Source organism: Gekko japonicus, unplaced genomic scaffold (genome assembly GCF_001447785.1).
Source record: "Gekko japonicus isolate JY-2015 unplaced genomic scaffold, Gekko_japonicus_V1.1 scaffold920, whole genome shotgun sequence".
NCBI lineage: Eukaryota > Metazoa > Chordata > Lepidosauria > Squamata > Gekkonidae > Gekko > Gekko japonicus.
In genome coordinates, this window is record NW_015164698.1 from 580,538 (window position 1) to 600,595 (window position 20,058).

Consider the following 20,058-nt stretch of genomic DNA (forward strand, 5'->3'; position numbering starts at 1 on the left):
TTACGAGGTTCCTCTCCCTCAGTTTGGAGGGTGGCAAGGTCTTTCCCTCTCTCTCTTCCCCCAGGAGCAAAACCAAGCGAGCTGTTTAAAATGGGTTTCTCCGGGGTCCTGTGCTGAAAGTTCAGTTTGAACTCTGACAAATGATAAGGCAGTAGAGCAAATTTAGAGTCCAGGGGCACCTTTAAGACCCACAAAGTTTTATTCAAGGTATGACCAGGCATTGCCCATCGCTCTCCACAAGATGGAACTGGAGAGAAAAGATCAGCCTTGGATTCTGTGCTCCACGGGAGGAGGAGGCGGAGGAGGAGAAACCTGCAAGTGTCTCCAGAGGCAGAGGGGCTCTGCAGAAACCGTCCAAAGGATCTTTTGAGACTGATCATGGCCAAGGTCCTCTGCTTCCTGGCCGTAGTCCTTTTGGAGCTGCAGCTGGCCACAGGGGCCATGGATTCCTGCTACGATACTCAAGGGCTTGCTCACCGCTGCATGCCCATCTTTGAGAATGCAGCGTTCGGGAAGCAAGTACAGGTGTCGAACACATGTGGCACCCCACCAGAGGATTACTGTCTCCAGATGGGCACCCGGGACTCCAGCACATTGTGCCACCGCTGCGATGCTGGCAACCCTTTGCTCCACCACAATGCCACCTATCTGACGGACTTCCACAGCCAGGAGGAGTCCACCTGGTGGCAGAGCCAGTCTATGGCCTTTGGCATCCAGCACCCCAGCTCAGTCAACATCACTCTCCATCTGGGTAAGTCTGGGCATTTGCGTTTGGGCTGGCTTTAGCCGTTCCATCTCGGGGATGGTGTTGAGGAGTACTAATCTCAGAGTCCTCTCTTATCATTTTGACAACTGGGAGGAAATCCTAAGGGTAGACTAACAAACCCAGTTTCCTTCCAAGGCAAAAACTGCCAGAGGTTTCAAATGCTTTTTCTAATAAACGGTTTATTTACCACAGCACAGGTTGAGTTGGTGGGAAATAAATGGGCGGTGCTAGTTTCTCTATAAAAGCTTCCCCATCTCTGAGAAGTGATTTCTGCTGGTCAGAAATCTCTTGGCACCCTTTGCTCCAGCTTGCCCCTGAGCTGGCTTTGCTGGGAGGGCGGGGTAAAAATCTAATGAAATAAATAAATAAATAAATAAATAAATAAATTCTCTTCTCTGCTGTTCAGGGTTCAGTTTTGCATGCCCTCCCCCCCTCCCCAGGGCAGGTGGTCTGTAAGAGATACTCCAGTGGATGAGAGTAGCCATCAGAGGACATGGATGAATACCCCAAGTGAGCATCTGAAGAAGATCAGCCCAGAGAAAGAGAGAGGGAACCACCAAGTGATAGAAGAACAACCATGTAATATAACCTAAATACTAGGTTCAGTAAAAACCATTAATAAATTCAGACCAAAAGCCTACCAGAACAAAATCATTCTAACTAATTTTCTGAACCAAAAAATAATGGGGCAAATATGCCTCACTTGGGACGGCGTTTTCTATTCTTGGTACCACCAAGAAGAAGGCCCTGCCAGTGAGGGAAGGCTAAACAAGGTCTATTTCATGGAGGATCGGTCTATCAATGGCTCCTAGCCATGGTGACTGAGGGGAACCTGCACATTCAGAGGCACTAGTCCTCTGAATCCCAGAGCCTGGAGGCAACATCAGGGGAAGGCCTTGGCCTCTATGCCCTGTTGTTGACCATCCAAAGGAACTGGCTGGCCACTGTGTGAGACAGGATGCTGGACTAGATGGACCCTCATTGGTCTGATCCAGCAGGACAATTCTTATGTCTGTATGTTCTTACCTTTCCTGAACTGCAATGGTACCCTCGTTTTGGAGAAGATAGTAATTGAGATATCCTGGTCCCAGAAAGGGTTGCCAACTTCAGGTGGTGGCTGGAGATCTTCTGGTCAACAGAGATCAGTTCCAATGGAGAAAATGGCTGCTTTGGAAGGTGGAGTGCATGGCATCATACCCCACTGAGACTCTTCCCTCCCCAAACCCCCACCCCCAGCTCTCCAGGTATTTCCCAACCCTATTCCTGAAGTCGGGTGATCTCGAATCTCAGTGCAAGAAGCCCATAAGTAGTCCCTATTCCTCCAACTGTGTGTGTCACATATGATTTTGCTTGTATCTTTGGTCGGGTCGCCAACTTTGGTTTGGGAAATGTTTGGAGATTTGGGGGGGGGGTGAAGTCTGAGGAGCTGAAGGACTTCAGCGGGGTATAAATGCCACAGAGTCCGCCCTCCAAAGGAGCTGGTTTCTCCAGGGGAACTGTCCTCTGTCATCTGGAGATCAGTTCTAATTCTGAGAGATCTCCAGGCCCCACCTAGAGGTTGGCAATTCTAATGACTGATTTTGTCCTCTGGTTAGCAACTCATTTTTAGCAGGGACCCTCTTTTGAGCTGTGCTGGGGACTGGCAGCGTTGTTATCGTACAATTCATCAAGATGCAAGCTAGGCAAAGGGTTCTAGAAACACTTTGTTTCCCAATGTGACCAGCTTTGGCCATTTGCTTCTGGTCTCGCAAACAGGACTAAGCGGCTGAGGGTGTGCAGGGGGAGAACTTGGCCAGAGCCTCGGCTGCTGCTCAGGCTGCAGAGAAGCAGAAGAGCCCTTTGCCTACGTCTCAGCTTGAGAGGAAGTGGCTGAGGGGCACACTGGTATTATGAGGAACTGGAGAGCTGCTTGCAAAAGCCACGTGCATGTTCAGTGCTGCAATCCAGTGCACACTTATAGGAAGTTGGTTTCATGAAATACAGGGCAGTGGGGGGCACTTACTTTCAGATAAACCGGGCCTGGAACTGGGCTGTGAGGCACACTCTGGGTGGTGGTTGTGTTTGTGGTTGAATCTGTCATTGATTGTTTAGCACAGTATTTGTGGGGTTCTAATCTGAGCTCTGGGTGGCCCAGGCTAGCCCAATCTCATCAGGTCTCAGAAGCTAAGCAGAGTCAGCCCTTGAGAGCACTTGGATGGGAGACCACCAAAGACGTCCAGGGTCACTACACAGAGGCAGGCAAGGGCATTGTGGCAAACCACCTCTGAAGGTCTTGGCTGCAACTTGATGGCAGTTCCCACCACCACCTCTAAGGGCTCCTGGGAAATTCCTGAGATCTTCTTTGCTTGTCCCTGGGCAACAGGGGAGGGTTGAATTAAAAAGGGGAGGGGTGGAGAGGGGTGTGGTTTGAGACTTCATTAGATGGGCAGGATCAAGGGTGTTTCGGAGGGAAGAGATTCAGAACAAGACCAATGGTTAAATTGCAAAGAATAATGTAATGGTTTTTGTGTAGCTATTATTTATAAATCACAACTAGAGAAAAAATATCAGCAAGGGTGCATGTACACTGAAGTGTATTTACTCTCAGAAATTCTCCTTTATAAATGTTGGTGTCGGGTTTGTTTTCTGAATATATGTCCGAATGGCTGAATATTTGCCAAGTATGTGATCTTTATATTTGATGTCTGAGGATCCTGGTTGCATGATAGTTGGCATATAATGGTTTTTAGTATTGATATTTATCATCAGCCAGCATTTGAAGAAAACATGTGGGGGTTTGAGTGGAATGAACAAATGTTCTGTATTTTATTTTTATATTTTATATATATTATATATCTACGTGCATATAATTTATCTACATTGTCAAGAAATGGGAACCCAGCTTTTTAACTTTTTTAGTCAATAGTGTGAGTCCCTCATTTTTTGAGTACAATTTGTTTGTATCACATGCATATTGTACAGTGTTTATTCCCAGCTTATCTGGTAGTTAAACCTAGAATATATTGGATGCAACCAGATTTTCCACTGGTGAAAAAGGGAAGAGAGGTCCATGTTGACCACAAAAATGTCTATGCTGGAGATTGTGGGACCTGCATGTGCAAAAACCTGGCGTGATGGGGGCTGTAATGAGGGGAGATGGGCATGACTGAATGAGAAAGTTGACTGAATCCAACCCAATGTATGGGTTAAATCTCACACAGTAATTTCTACTAACAGAAGTCATCTTACTACCTTCCCACAAGAGCATTCCAAAAAGAGAGTTTTGTGCGAACACGAGGTCTCTACCATGGGTGAGCAGAGTTACTCGGTAGAAGCCCTCCTACCCAAGAATGGATCTGCCTTCTTAAACATCGATGGTGATCTAAACAAGATAACACCCACTGACTGACAACTAAAGTTTCTATCCTGGAACTTGGGGGGATGGTGCAACAAGTTTTATGACTCAGATTTTTTAACATTTCCGCATGCCCACGATATACTCTGTCTACAGGAAACCTGGTTTCAGAATCATGACTTTCCAGCCATCCAAGGGCATAGGGTTTACTCTGTACCTGCAATTTGGTTGTTGTTCAGTCGCACAGTCGAGTCCGACTCTTCGCGGCCCCATGGACCAGATCACACCAGGCCTTCCTGTCTTCCGCCGTCCTCTGAAGGTTGCTCAATTTCATGTTAGTTGCATCGGTGACATTGTCTAACCATCTCATCCTTTGCTGTCCCCATCTTCTTTGACCTTCAGTCTTTCCCAGCATCAGGGTCTTCTCCAGTGAGTGCTCCCTTCTCATTTGGTGGCCAAAGTATTTGAGCTTCAGTTTCATTATCTGGCCTTCCAGGAAAGAGTCAGGGTTGATTTCTTTTAGGATTGACTGATTTGATCTTCTTGCAGTCCAAGGGACTCTCAAGTGTCTTCTCCAGCACCATAGTTCAAAAGATTCTATTCTTTGGTGCTCGGCCTTCCTTATAGTCCAACTCTCGCAGCCATACATGACTACTGGGAATACCATTGCTTTGACCATGTGGACTTTTGTTGATGACACTGTCTAACCATCTCATCCTTTGCCGTCCCCGTCTTCTTTGACCTTCAATCTTTCCCAGCATCAGGGTCTTCTCCAGTGAGTGCTCCCTTCTCATTTGGTGGCCAAAGTATTTGAGCTTCAGTTTCATTATCTGGCCTTCCAGGGAACAGTCAGGGTTGATTTCTTTGAGGATTGACTGATTTGTTCTTCTTGCAGTCCAAGGGACTCTCAAGAGTCTTCTCCAGCACCATAGTTCAAAAGAATCTATTCTTCGGCGCTCGGCCTTCCTTATAGTCCAACTCTCACAGCCATACATGACTACTGGGAATACCATTGCTTTGACCATGCGGACTTTTGTTGGCAGGGTGATGTCTCTACTTTTTATCATGCTGTTTAGGTTCGCCATCGCTTTCCTCCCAAGGAGCAGGCGTCTTTTAATTTCATGGCTGCAGTCACAGTCTGCGGTGATCTGGGATCCCAGGAACGTGAAGTCTGTCACTACTTCCACGACTTCCCCTTCTATTTGCCAAGGAGTGATGGGGCCGGATGCCATGATCTTAGTTTTTTTGATGTTGAGCTTCAAGCCCACTTTTGCGCTCTCCTCTTTTACTCTGAGCAAGAGGCTCTTTAGATCCTTTTCACTTTCAGCCATTAGAGTGGTATCATCTGCATATCTGAGGTTGTTGATCTTTTCCCCAGCAATCTTAATTCCCGCTTGTGATTCATCCAGGCCAGCATTTCGCATGATGTACTCTGCATATATATTAAATAAGCAAGGTGACAGTATACATCCTTGTCGTACTCCTTTTCCTATGCTGAACCAATCAGTTGTTCCGTATCCGGTTCTAACTGTCGCTTCTTGGCCCTTATACAGGTTTCTCAAGAGACATGTGAGGTGGTCTGGTACTCCCATCTCTTTAAGGACCTGCCATAGTTTGTTGTGATCCACACAGTCAAAGGCTTTAGCATAGTCAATGAAGCAGAAGTAGATATTTTTCTGGTACTCTCTTGCTTTCTCCATAATCCAGCGAATGTTGGCAATATGATCTCTCGTTCCTCTACCTCTTCGAAACCCAGCTTGTACTTCTGGTAGTTCTCTATCCACGTACTGTTGAAGCCTAGCTTGTAGGATCTTGAGCATGACCTTGCTAGCGTGTGATATGAGTGCAATTGTGCGATAGTTTGAACATTCCTTGGCATTGCCCTTCTTTGGGATTGGAATGTATACTGACCTTTTCCAATCCTGTGGCCACTGTTGTGTTTTCCAAATTTGCTGGCAAATTGCGTGCAGCACTTTAACAGCATCATCTTCTAAGACTTTGAATAGTTCAGCTGGAATACCATCACCTCCACTAGCTTTGTTGTTAGTAATGCTTTCTAAGGCCCATTTAACTTCACATTCCAGGATGTCTGGCTCAAGGTCAGTGATTATACCGTCGTGTTTGTCAAGGACATTGAGGTCTTTCTTGTATAGTTCTTCTGTGTATTCTTGCCATCTTTTCCTAATCTCTTCTGCTTCTGTTAGGTCCCTACCGTTTTTGTCCTTTATCATGGCCAGCTTTGTATGGAACGCTCCCTTGATTTCTCCAATTTTCTTGAAGAGATCTCTCGTCCTTCCCATTCTATTGTTTTCCTCTATTACTTTGCATTGTTCACTCAGGAAGGCCTCCTTATCTTTCCTTGCTGTTCTCTGAAAATCTGCATTCAGTTGGGTACCTACAATTAAAACACACTTAAAGCTACAGGGAAGCAGGGGCATGGTAACTATGATATCAGTGGATCTAAATGTCGATGTACAAATTTTAGAAAACAATTGTCCCAATAACTTTCAGACACTATTACTTAAAGAAGTACACTTTAGACCACTTCTATGTATCAATGTCTACATACCTCCTAGGGGGTTACAGCAGGATAGGGGATGCATCTGAGACCTTTTAGACCTTGGAGCTGTTAACTACCCGATTCCCATATGCCTATGTTATATTATGCAGGGACTTCAATGCCAGAACGGGGCCAGGCAACTTAGAGGTCAGAAGTAGTATGAATGGCCAGTGGGCTACGCATTCTTGCTCTTTAGAGCATACTTTGAGGGACCCAGTTGCTAATGAGTTGAGTCTAAAATTACTTAAACTACTTGCAGTGTCCAACCTATGTATGTTGAATGGCACAGCTTTTGTTACATCTGGTGGGACTTTTATGTATGTGGCAGCATGTAGGACCAGTGTAATAGCCATATCACCTCTTTTAATGAATTTTGTTATTAATTTTGAGGTTTGGGATCTTACTTTGAGTGACCACTGCCCCCTGCAATTGTCTCTTACCATTAATGCTAACACATTAATGAAACCAATTCCAGAATTTGCAGAAGATGTCAAATCCAACCTAAAGAGACTCAAATCGTCTGAAAACTTGTTCAGTACCATATCTCACACTTTAAAAAGTCCGGAATTGGGTAGATTGAGAGCATCCTTTTGGCAACACAACTCCGATCCTATAAAACCTTTTATTGAGAGTAACAACCTACTTAAGCCCATGCTTACGAACAACAGGCCCATAAAGCCTGAATGTAGAGACCTAAAAAAAGAACTCTGTGAGACAGACCAGGCATAGCAGGGAAGGGACACAACTATGCATTTATTTAAAACTCAGATCTCAATATAAAGCCTTAATCAAGCAAAAAAAAACAGAACATGCCAAATCTCTTTAGAAAGAGCTAGATTGAGCCGTAGCAGAGAAAAATGATTCCCGTTTTTGGGAACTAGTTTCAATCAAAAGCTGTAGCCCTTTTTGTCAGGTAGATGCATATATACCAGGACAAGTCTGGCTCTCATACTTCAAGAATGTTTTTGGCTCCCAGCATCCCTCATCTGAGGGGTCGGAAAAAACCCAGCTGAAAGATTACTTAGGTCTTATAGGTTTATCAGAATGGGTGCCAGTCTCTGAATCAGAAATCAGAGGTCTAATTGTCTCACTACCCTCTGGAAAATCTCCAGGGGAGGATATACCCCAGGGCCCCATTCTGGCTAGAGTGTTTACACAGATTAATAGTTCAGGCAAAATCCCCTGGGCTGGAAGCTAAATATAGTTGTACCCAGGGCTCTTTTTGTAGAAAAAGCCCAGCAGGAACTCATTAGCATAATAGGCCACACCCAACAGCAGGAACTCATTAGCATATTGGGCCACACCCCTGACAGCACAGCTCATTAGCACATTAGGCCGCACCCACATGTTACCAGAAGTGTGGTCATCCAGCCACACCCACCTTTTGCTTCTTATTCTGTTTAACTTGTTTGTTGTCAAAACCCAGGGCCTTTTTTTGTAGCAGGAACTCTTTTGCATGTTAGGCCACACACCCCTAATGTAGCCAATCCTAATGAGTTTCTTCTGTTGGGTGTGGCTTATTATGCTAATGAGTTCCTGCTGGGCGTGGCCAACTTGGGAGCCAGCCGGAACTCTGTTCCTGTGCGTTCCTGCCCAAAAATAGCCCTGGTTGTACCAATTCATAAAAAAAGAGACAAAGATGACCCACAAACTATAGGCCAATAAGCCGTTTGGATATAGCAGCAAAACTGTACAGCAAATACCTGCTGCTAAAATTGGAAGACTGGGTGGCGGAGGAACAAATTATCCACCCCACCCAGGCAGGATTTCGAAAAGGGTGCAGAACCATAGACCATTGCCAAATCCTTTACCAATTAGCGTATGGACCAACAAAGGCACTTTACATTGCATTTGTTGATTTGGCTGCCGCATTTGATTCCATCAACAGATCCCGTTTATGATCAAAGCTTGCCAAATTGAACATTAACAAGCGACTACTATTCCTACTTCGAGAACTTCATAGGGACACTCGTGCCCAAGTAAGGGTGGGAACCTCTAGTTCCCTAACTAGTAGTGTCTCCATCAGTAAAGGAGTTAAGCAGGGATGCGTGTTGGCCCCCAGCCTATTCAATTTGCATATAAACGACATAACAGAGTTTCTGTCAGGCCTGCAATTTTTTCCACCCTCTATGGGACAATAGAAAATTTCAATTCTTTTATACGCAGTTGATATGGTCCTAATCTCACTGACCAAAATAGATTTGAGAAGACTTTTATACCAACTAGGGCAATACTGCAACAAAGCAGTTCTCAACGTTAATTATGCAAAGACCAAAGTAATGGTTTTCAGAAGAAAGCCCAAAATTTCTAGTTGGAGTATTCTTGGTAATCCAATTGATTAATGCAGTTCATTTAAATACCTAGAAGTAACTTTTAAAGAAACACTGAATTGGAAAACCCACGCGTTAGGGGTTAAATCGTTAGCACTAAGGATTGTTGGGTCTATTATACACTTCTTCACAAAGGGCAGGCAATTAATTGATCCAGCACTGAAATTGTTCAAGTGCAAAGTCATGCCCTACTTAGTATATGGTGGAAGTTTGGAGATGGAAAGAGGACAATATCTACCCTTGAAGTAATTCAAAATTATTTCCTAAAATGAATCTTAGGTCTCCCCAGAGGATCTCCTGCAACTTTGATGCGAGCGGAAACAGGACTCCCTTCTATTAAGGCAAGGGTACACCTCACAATTATAAAATACTGGGAAAAGACCAATTCGTCTAGATCTAACTCTTTAAGCCACCAATCTGTTAGAGCACTACTAACAAAAGACTCTACACATTCTGGTTTTCTTAGCAATATCCTTAGTAGATACACCATACCTGACGACCTCCTTGGGGCCTCAGGTGACAGTTCCCAACTCAGGGAATGGATTTTCAAATCAGATGCTGTGATAGACTGCTCTGCTATCACAAAGTTGAAAACCGCTCCTTGGTACAAAATTGTCAGTTCTGACCATTTTAGATCATCCTATTTATATAATATTTTCAACTTTAACCTCAGGGTGTCTTTTGCTGCCTTGCATTTTCAAACAATGTACACAGCATTGCAGGAGGGTCGACATTTTCAAATTTTAACAGAACACAGTGTATGTATTTGTGGTTCGCCTGCCATTGAGAACCTCCCTCACTGTATCTTAGCCTGCCTGTTATACAACGCACCCAGAGACAAATTCTTGACAGGAATTTTATTTACTATAAAAGCGTATTCTGAAAATGAGAAAATTGTGTTTTTGTTATCAGATACCGACGAGTTTGTATCCTATAGAGTCTCCCTTTTCGCCCTTGAGGCCAAAAAGATTAGAGCCAGGGCGGCACAATAAGGGCCACTCTTATAACACGCAGGCTATTTTAACCCATTCTCATTTTATGTATGTGATTTTAGATTTTACTTCTTTATGTATTTTATCATACTATTTGTATAGAGATATTGCTTTCTATATTCACATGCCTTCTCCTGTGATTACATTCTGATGAAATGCTGTGTCTTATTTCCTGTTGCAAGCCAAATGGTAGGGCCAGATGGCTGGAGCAAACTTTATAGCTATGCCATATACCACATTCCTTTAAACCTTTCTGCCAGAGAGTCAGACAATGAGGCCCCACACTCTGGGCCACTTGCAACCAGTCACGTACACTATGAAGTAGCTGGAGTTTGGGTCAGCTGACTGCAGGCAGGGCCTCCAAACGTCCAGCCAATCTCACAAACCTGATGTTAGCAACCATGGCAACCAACAATTGGGCACACCCATGCCCACTCGCAATTGGCCGAATGGCCACAGCTAACCATGATTAGATTGGGGTATAATTGTTTGATCCCTATGGGAGTGAGTTCTTCTTGTTCTCGAGTCTCTTAGCTCTCCCTTCCTCCTCTTGTCATTGTCTGTTTTATGACACCTGACATGCTGTCTCTTGGAAAACAAAGACCTGCTTGGTGACTTGGAGCACATGGGTGTGCAAAGATGGGATTTCCCTTCAAAATCCCTTGGACTATTCTGGACTGTTTGATGTTCCTGAATTGGTAACTATGTATCTTTAATGTGTAGCTAAGGCAAATTGCCCTAGCCTTTGTTATTTTGTAATCTCCTAGTCTGTTTGCTGTGCTCTGTACTGAATAAAGATCCTTCTTATTTCTAATGGTCTCTGATGTTGTAACTTGAATCCCAAGTCTAAGTCTTGTGCCTAACCCTGACCACATAAGCTACCTTGGTAAGAGTAAAAGTAAGAGTAAAAGTGTGCATCTCTGGATTGAGTTGCTAATGTGTTCTGTCCCAGACACCAACTAAGGGTTTGGAATCTCTTCCCTTAGTAAAAGCAGGGACTAGTGAAAAGAGGTTCTGGAGGCAAATTGTCTGGAAACCAGAGAGTGTATAAACCATCTCGTGGTTTGTTGTTTAATGTACTGAAAAGTACAGGGTTCCCTCTCATCTCTGGACTGACCTGGGTGGGCTAGTCCTGTACACTATTTTACTGTTCTATTTGAATGTTTTGTAATTTTGTTATAGCCTATGGCTAACACAATAAATCCTATAATAGGGTTGCCAAAAACCCAGGTTTGGCAGAGGCCCCTGCTTTTGGGGGGCTTCTACCCACCCCCAAGCCCCAACACCTGCCGCCACCCCTCTCCCTTCTCTCTTGAGAGAGAGGAGGGAGAGAGGTGGCTGCGGGCCAGCTGATTGGGCACATGGAAACACCAGCTCCCTGCAGTTAAAGGGCCCCCTTTAACCGCAGGGAGCCGGTGTTTCCGCATGCCCGATCTTCGCGGAGGTCAGACGTGCGGATAAATTCCGGCTCCCTGCAGGGAGCCAGTGCCCCTGTCGAGTGGGCGGGCGGGGGGACATCCCCAACGTGACATCATCATGTCGGGGATGCCCCAGGAATGCCCCCCCCAAAGTCTTCCACTGGAGGGAAGATAGAACTTGGCAACCCTACTTACAAACAGAAGGGGTTTACAGCTGGAATGGGACTTTCTCACCTCCCACCTCCTGCTTAGGGTTGCTAACCTCCAGATGGGGCCTGGAGATCTCCCATAGCTAACTGATCTCCAGACTACAGGGATCACTTCCCCTGGAGAAAAATTGAACTTTCTCATAGAGGACAGACTCTATTGTATTCCTCCCCCTCCCCGGCTCCTCCCCCCAAATCTCTAAGGATTTCCCAGCCCAGATTTGGCAGCCTCACTCGTACTGTAGCCCCAAATGTCCTCTGAACTCCACCTTCCGGGGGGCAGGGAGCTTACCAGAACAGCATGAGGGGAGAATTGGAGGCCTGCCCGGGAAGGGGCACGGTCAGACTTGAGTCCAGTGGCACCTTAGAGACCGGGTATAGAAGCGTTTGAGGGGCAAAGCGCCCTTCGCCAGGCACTCAAGCCTGACTGTGCTCCTGCAGACCAACATGGCTGCCTTCCGAAGCTGCCTTAGTGGAAGGGGAGACTCAGCAGCCGCCGTCCCCCTTCTGTCACTGGAAATCTACTGCTGGATTGTTACCAGGCAAGTACATATGTATACATACATGTATAATATATGGTGCCAATTTATATACACACACAACATTGAAAAATATGCACATGTTACAGGAAAAGGTTGATGCAAAGGAACAGAAATAGTATGAAAATAAAGGATCGCGTGTACTCTTCACAGAAGGGAGAAGCAAAATCATAATGGAGATTTTTGGGACAAAATATCAGGGATGAGAAATTTTTAAAAAATCATCCCTCATGTCTGACAGCTAACAATTTGATGCTTGCCAAATTTAGAGCCATCAGGAGATGCTGAGAATTCTAAAGCACTTAAGTTTCACATTAAGAATGTATTTAAAATAGACATTTCAAATTCAAAATCTTGCATTTTTAAAATTGGGAAAACTGGCACAGTTGGAATGTATAACAAAGTTTATATGTTTGTGAATTTTGGCTTCTCTTCTCAGCTTTTGATTTTCTCATTTAGCATGGTGGACGCTTTCATAACAATAGACAATGAGTGGAATAAATTAGCCATCCTGGTATTCCTGTGGAATACTCACATATGGTCTGCAAGACAGGGAGGGAGTCCCGTGGCCCCCTTTCTCCCTAAAGGACAAAACGCAGGAGCACAGCCAGTTGAGTCCAACCTCCTGATTTCCTCTGCTGGCAAAAATCCCAGTTGCTAAGATTTTTTTCCGAGTTCCCTTTCCTTGTATGAACAGATGCCTTTCCTTTTGCAACGGTTAAATTAGACCTTGTCGTGTTTTGGGTTTGTGGCATCTTCAAAGTGGGATTTGTTTCCCCTGCATTAGAAAAGGTTCTGGCACCTGGCCAACCCTAAGTGACTGCAATTTTTTTTTGGGGGGGGGGGCATCCTGCTGCCCTCCCAAGCATTGCCTCCTTGGGATTACAAGATAGCCTCCAGTGGACGCTAAACAAATAACCGGCAATTGTGCTAGCCTCCCCAGCTGCTGCAAAGTTGGAATGCTCTCTCTCACTCTCTCGCTCTAGCGTGGGCCATGTTTCTGGGGTGGGCCTCTGTGCTTGCTCCCCACCCCCAGTAGGTCCAGTTGGCCGAGACATCTGAGAGGAGAGTAGAAGGTTCAAGAGATGGCCATCAAGTCCCAAAGGGGAGAAGGGGTCCTTCAGGCCAAAAGCAGTTGGAATGTTGTGTCTCAGAGAGAGGTCACCCCTTTCCCAGCCCCCCATGAATATGGCGACATCTGTTTCCAATTGACAGGAAGCTTGGGCTGGGTTTCCTGCCTAGGATGAAAGCCAGCCTGGAGAGAGTGGAGCTTGCCTCGTTCCAGATTCCGACACCTCCATCAAACCAGGCTGAGTTCTGCTGACATGGTTCTGTGTCTCAAGAGGAGGGCAGTGTGCCAACACATCCCTTCAGCCAGCCTCTGCATCTATGTCTCCCCTCTCTTCCCCCTGCCAGCCGGCTGAGCATTGGATACGATGGGGAAATCATGCTGCCGCTGTGGCTCAGCTCCAGAGAGGGGGTTTAAAGTTTAAACCCCCTCTCTGCTCAGCTTGCTGGCGGGGGAAGAGAGAGGGCTGCTGCGTGGCCTTCACTGCTGGACACAGAGCAGGGAGAAGACTCCGCTGGCAAGGGAGAGGGGGATCTGGTGGGGCTGTCCCTTTAAAGGATGGGGCTGAGCCCCCAATAGCCCCACCGTACCTACGGGCCAGGTCTGCACTGTGGATTTATCTCAGTTTTATGCCATCTGGCCAGCCTCTCAATGTCCACAAGGTGCCAGCCTATAAGGATATTTATTCATCCACATGTAATTACATTACTGTGGCTAAACACAATTTTTGTCTAGGTTCCTAGTCCCTTGGAGGGAATGTTTGTCTGCCAGAGGTAGGGTTGCCAGCTCTGGGTTGGGGAATAGCCTGGGAAGGGCAGAGTTTGGGGAAGGGAGGGACTTCAGCACGGTACAGTGCCATGGGGTCCACCCTCCAGAGCAGCCATTGGCTCTAGTGTCTGGAGATCAGTTGTAATAGGAGGAGATCTCCAGGTCACACCTGGAGGTTGGCAACCCTAGTCACAGACAATGAGCAAACTAGCCTTTCATGTAGTTTGGCAAGGGCTCTGAGAATTCTCTGACAGCAAAACAGTTCCCCAGATTAGAGAGAAGAAATTAATTATAAACTAGTTAAAGCCAGTGACCCCAGTATGGTATCCAAGGGTGCCACAGGGCCTACTAGTGTGTTTCTTACCTAAAACATGTTCCCAAAAGCAAGGGGTCAGCCCTGGCTTTCCTCCACCACAATGGAGCACTGTTGTGTCTGCCCACAGCTGTCACTCAGAAACGGACACCATTGTAGGAGAGACTGCTGAATTGCAACTGATAATGAAGTCAAGACAATGCATCCTCCTGAACTGAATCAAGACCTAGGTTTCCTGTCTCATTACTAGTGCTGATTTCTCCATGCCTACTACTCCTCTGCATATCACACCTAATCCAGTCATGTCTGCTATTGTCATTCACCTGCTATTGTCGTTTGACATCTGGAATCACTCCACTTTCCAATTGTAAGGACAGATGGACTCACATTCTAGCTGTATCTGAAGATACCTGCCACAAGTCTGGCTAGTCTTGAAGGTGCTACTGGACTCTTGCTCTTTTCTACTGCTATGGACAGACTAACATGGCTATCCATCTTGATCTATCTTCATTGTAGGAGGATGTTTGGCTTAGAACCTCCCAACACTTTTGTGGAACCTTCTAACAATTTTGATTGGCTTCATTCTCCATGGCAGCCATTTTGTGGTGCTGCCCTCTACCTATTCTCCAAAATCTGATACTGTCCACTGGCTCAAGAAGGTTGGGGACCCCTGTCCTAAGCCAAGAGGCTCAAACAATGGGATTTTGTCTGTCCCTTCCAACATCTGACCTGGAGATGAAACTCCTTTTGTGCAACATTCTTCCTTGATCTCCATTGCTGTCAACCTCACCCAAAGTGCCCACCGTCCATTGACAGGGTTGACAAGGTTGCCAGCTCTGGGTTGGGAAACACCTGCAGATTTTTGGGGTTCCTGGTCCAAAGCTCACTTCTTGTGCCAGCTGCTCCAAAGTGGGGTGCCCCCAGACAATCACACAGGCAGAGAGTGGGGCCAGGCTGCACCCCAAAACAATCTTTGGACCACCCAGGGGTCATTTCCGGCCGGAACGTGCCAGAACAGCGCTACGGCAGTAAGGAGCCCAGGGGCGGGGTACCCCCCGCTGTCTTTCCTGGCCTGCCTGCCCGCCCAGGTGGACGGGCCAGGGAAGGCCTGCAGAGCTCCCCGCCGCCGCCATCTGGGGGATTTAAATGCCTTCCTTTCCCTTCCCCATAGAAAGGCATTCTAAACATTCCGGAGAAGATCGGGCAGGGAATGCAGGCATGTCTGCCTGCCCTGCCCTTCTCCAGCCAGCCCGCCATGGGGAAGGGAAAGAAAGGCATTTAAACATGCCTGGGTTCCCTGCCCGATCTTCTCCAGGAGAAATTCCTGGAGATTTGGGGCTGGAGCTTAGGGAGGGCAGGGTTTGAGGAGGGCGGGAACCTCAGTCCATAGAGTCCACCTGCCAGAGCAGCCATTTTTCTCCAGATGAATGGATCACTGTAGTCTGGAGATTACTTGTAATCCCAGATCTCCAGTCCCCATCCTGGATGCTGGCAACCAATGCTCCCTCTAAACTTTGGAGTCTTGTGAGCAAAAATCCTACTTTGTGAGCGACTGGCATTAAAGTTATGAGTGAGCGAACTGGCTGCTGCATAAATTAGTTTGCTCTGGAGCCCTCCTTCCTGAGCAAAGACAAAAATGTGTGAGCCGGAGGCTAGAAAACTGTGAGCTAGCTCACACTAACTCAGCTTAGAGGGAACACTGCTGGCAATCCTACCTTTAGGTCCAGTTCTAGGTTGGAAGCCCTGCCAAACAGTTTCAAGACTCCCTCCAGCCTTGCTTCCTATCTCCCTTCCAGGACTAGGCAGAAAATGGCCTCTGGATGGAGTGAATCTCTCTCATGCTCATCCAACACAGATGTCAACACTGGCCCCGCAGTAGCTTTGGATAACTCAAAACACACACATAGACAGAGAGAGAGAGAGCAACCACTTCCCCCCCCCATGTGAGCTTCTTTACAGACATTATTCGTGTGGCTGCAATTCTTGTGGTGCTCCCCTGCCGCCGCCACCCCGCTAAGTACCAGAATAATTCTTCCTTCCAACATCTTGGATTCATCATAGCCTCAAACAACTCTCTCCAGCGACATTCGTCATTGTTAATTTTGCCACAGAGGAACTTGTAAGATGTACTAAGACCAGATTGCCTGGCCCTGGGACAGGAGGAGTCTACTTTTCCTCTCATGGCCATGGCAGACTTGGTCAAGCCTTGCTTCCAGACCCCGCCCCCCCAAGTAACCTGCAGTGGATTTGTGTCCTAGATTTGAGGGCTGTTTCTGGGCAAGATGCATTGTGGTCCAGTTTGTTTGAACACTGGCTTCAACGTTCTGTCCTTTCCCACTTGCAGCATCTTCCTCTTCCCAGAACACCTACATGCTGGTATCTCTCTCACCACCTTCAAATCCTTCCTCAAAGCCCACCTTTCTCACAGAATAGCCCCTTTTCCCTATCCCTAAGCCTAAGTACATGTAACTGAAGTGAATGCTGATTCTCCTGTTTATCTGTCCTTTGCTTTCCTCCTGTTGAGAGCCAGTTTGGTGTCGTGGTTAAGTGCCCGGACACTAATCTGGGAGAACCGGGTTTGATTCCCCACTCCTCCACTTGAAGCTACTTGATTACCTTGGCCATAGTTCTGTCAGGGCTGTTTTCTCAAGGGCAGTTCTGGAAAGAGCTCTCTCAGCCCCACCTGCCTCACAGGGTGTCTCTTGTGGAGAGGGGAAGGGAAAGGAGTTTGTAAGCCGCTCTGAGACTCCTTTGGGTATTGAAGGGTGGGGTATAAATCTAATCTCTTCTCTTCTTCCTTATGTCAAAGTGTGGCTGGTAAGCTCCTTGGGGCAGATAAGTACTTTTTACAGTCTGTAAAGCAGGGGTCTCTAATGTGGTGCCCAGTGATGCCTTTCCTGGTGCCTGCAAACTGTTTTTAGAAAATGGGAGGGAGGGCAGGTAGGGCTTTTGCCTAGCAAGGCTTCTGATTGGCCATTGGAGATTTGGTTGCATATGCAGATTTTTAAAAATGTTGCTTTGGCAGCAGCTGCCACCACAACACATTGATCTTCCCTGGTTGAATCGAGGGAAGCTGCAGCTGCCATTTTGTGGCAGGCTGTGCCTCCTGTGATGGCCATTTTGTGGCTGCACCCACAATGCTGTACAAGAATTCCAAAGGTGCCCTCAGGCTCAAAAAGGTTGGGGACCGCTGCTGTATAGCATCAGCATCAGACCACAGGTCTGTCGAACACCATCACTGAACTGCCAAGAAGGGCCAATAGATGCCTCACAAGAAGGGTGTGAAGTAATTCTCATTCCCTGATGTTTGTTCCCAGGATTTGGTACTCAAAGATACACTGCCTCTGAGCAGGGAGGTTCATGGCTAAAGGGAGCCTCCATGTTCAGAGGCAGTCCTGGAGACATTCTGGAGATCACCGTCAAATTTTTCTATTATTATGCATATTATTATTGTTCACTTTTTGTATAACTGATTCTTTAATGAAATTTATTAAGCCTCACTTTTTCACAGTTCTTTTTGGTTTTTGTATTGTCTTATGACTGTGCCAATCTATCCAACTGACAGGTGACCAGTCCTGACCTTCCATGGCAATTTGCATCCATGGCAAGGAAGCATATTGAATGCACCCTGGCGCCCTTTCCCTGTTCAGGCAAAGCAATAGTGAGAACAAAAATGAAAGGGTTTGGCTGGTACCTGAAACAAATTTGTTGGAACACTGTAGAACCTGGAATGTGCTGTGAATGGGGTTTCTGAGTCTTCAGAAGTTTGCATGCACCCAAAAGCTTACACCCAGAATTAAACTGTGTTGGTCTGAAATGTGCCACTGGACTGAAACTTTGTTCTGGTGCTTCAGACCAACACCTGAATTCATCTTGATTTAGAAAAGTTTCTGTTTGAACCCTTTGGCTTCCTTTTTAATGCTCCACTAGCATGGAGCAGCCCCTGGGGACCTTCCATTGGATGAAATGTGTCTGTTTGTTTGTCTAGGGGAAAAGATGGAACAGAGGAAATAAGCATTCAAATTTTAGATCTAAAAGATAGCCAGGGAGGACATGCTCTGATTTCAAGAATGTTTGATGGGCTTGCTGAGACTGTCTGGGAACAGTGGAGAGGTCTGTAAACAAGGAATGCTTTGAGACATGGTCCTCCTCCTGCTGCAAAGGTCACCATCGGGAGGCCAAGTGCAGAGTCCAAGCACAGCTTTGCAATGCTGACTTCCGTCTTCTTTTAGGTCACAAACGAGTAAAATCGGGGCACTCATGGAGATGGGGGCAGACAGTAAAAAAATTCAGCATGCTTCAAAAACAGCTTCTTGCCTGTGGCAAAGGAAAATCACCTCTGGGCGAGTAGGCCACCCTTCACTTGCTCCTTTCCGTTCCTGCAGTCTTGCCCGTGGAATGATTGTCATCACCAGGGCCGATGCCAGGTCACAGAATCACAGAGTTGGAAGGGGCCATACAGGCCATCTAGTCCAACCCCCTGCTCAATGCAGGATTAGCCTAGAGCATCCCTGACAGATGTTCCTCCTGCCAGTGAGGGGGAGCTCACCACCTCCCTAGGCATCTGATTCCACCATTGTACGACTCTGGCTGTCAAAAATGTTTTTCCTAATATCCACATCTTGTGATGTGGATGCGATGCCTCTGTTGATACACCCCAAGACTGCATTAGCCTTTTTTGTTACTGCATTACACTGGCTGCTCATATTTAACTTAAGGTCCACTTTAATCTTGTTCACATACACTGCTACTCAAAAGTGTATCCCCAGGGACTTCCGGTTGATGGCGGCACGCTCACGGACTCACCTCCCGGACCTCCCGAGGGTGTCTCTGTGCTCTGGTGGACGGAGGGGGTGAGCAGGCTCATACCCCCCCCAGGAGCCCGGGGAAGGGCACCTGGCCAAGGAGCTTTGAGGGGGTAGCCTCTTCTCTGGCCGAATGCCAGAGAATCGAAGCTCCCCCTTGCTCCAGTGGTCCGTCCAGCTGAGAGACCTGATGGTACAAGTGAAGCTAGCCGGGTCAAGCACAGGAGATCAGGCATTTGAAATGATGAATGAAGAGGGGTCGGAAGACCAACTATGAACGTGAGTCAAATGAGAACTGATTTTTAAACGAAAAGACACTCCTTACCCGAAGCGGCAAAACGGCAGAAGCGCATGGTGGGAGGGACGCCTCCCATTCCCATAAATCGTTGAGCGAAAGGGGAGGGAGTGGAAGAATAAACAAGAAATTGCCCAGAAGTACTCACCCATCGAGCTATACAGATAAGCGCATATTCAGAGACTTTAAAATTTATTGCGAAAGCAAACAAACGAGAAAATGATGGCGGGGAAGAGGGACAGAGACAAAGAGAAACTTTTAAAAGCGAAAGTCCCCGAAGCCGGAAACGACCAGTGAGACGACGAAGGCGATGACAGAGGTCATGCGCCCTCTGCTGGAACAGCTCAATGTCTTTAAAGAACAGATGTCTGTTGTAACAGCGAATATTACTGCACAACAAAAGCAGCTGCAAGTTGTGACAACAAGCATTACTGCTCAACAAACGCAAATAACGGATTTGATTCAAGTAATGAAGCAGGATGCTGAGAAAGTAAAGGAAATGGCTGAGACAACGCAGATAGTGAGGAAAAAAGTGCAAAAATTGGAAAAGAAAACTGTATCTTTGGAAGATCTGATGCTGCAAGTGCAAATGGATAAGGCTGATATGGTCCTGCGCTTCCAAGGGGTGCCAGAGAAAAGAGGAGAGAATCTTAAAGAACTTAT

The 20,058-nt window shown here is 46.6% G+C and overlaps 1 protein-coding gene across 1 annotated transcript in view; it reads left to right on the plus strand.

The window, feature by feature from the left end:
- Positions 1 to 378: 378 nt before the first annotated feature.
- Positions 379 to 20,058, plus strand: part of LAMC3 (laminin subunit gamma 3) — a 109,020-nt gene continuing 89,340 nt past the window's right edge. Inside the window, exon 1 of the mRNA XM_015409480.1 lies at positions 379 to 751. Coding sequence (XP_015264966.1) covers positions 379 to 751 — 373 coding nt within the window. The remainder of the gene's footprint in view (positions 752 to 20,058) is intronic.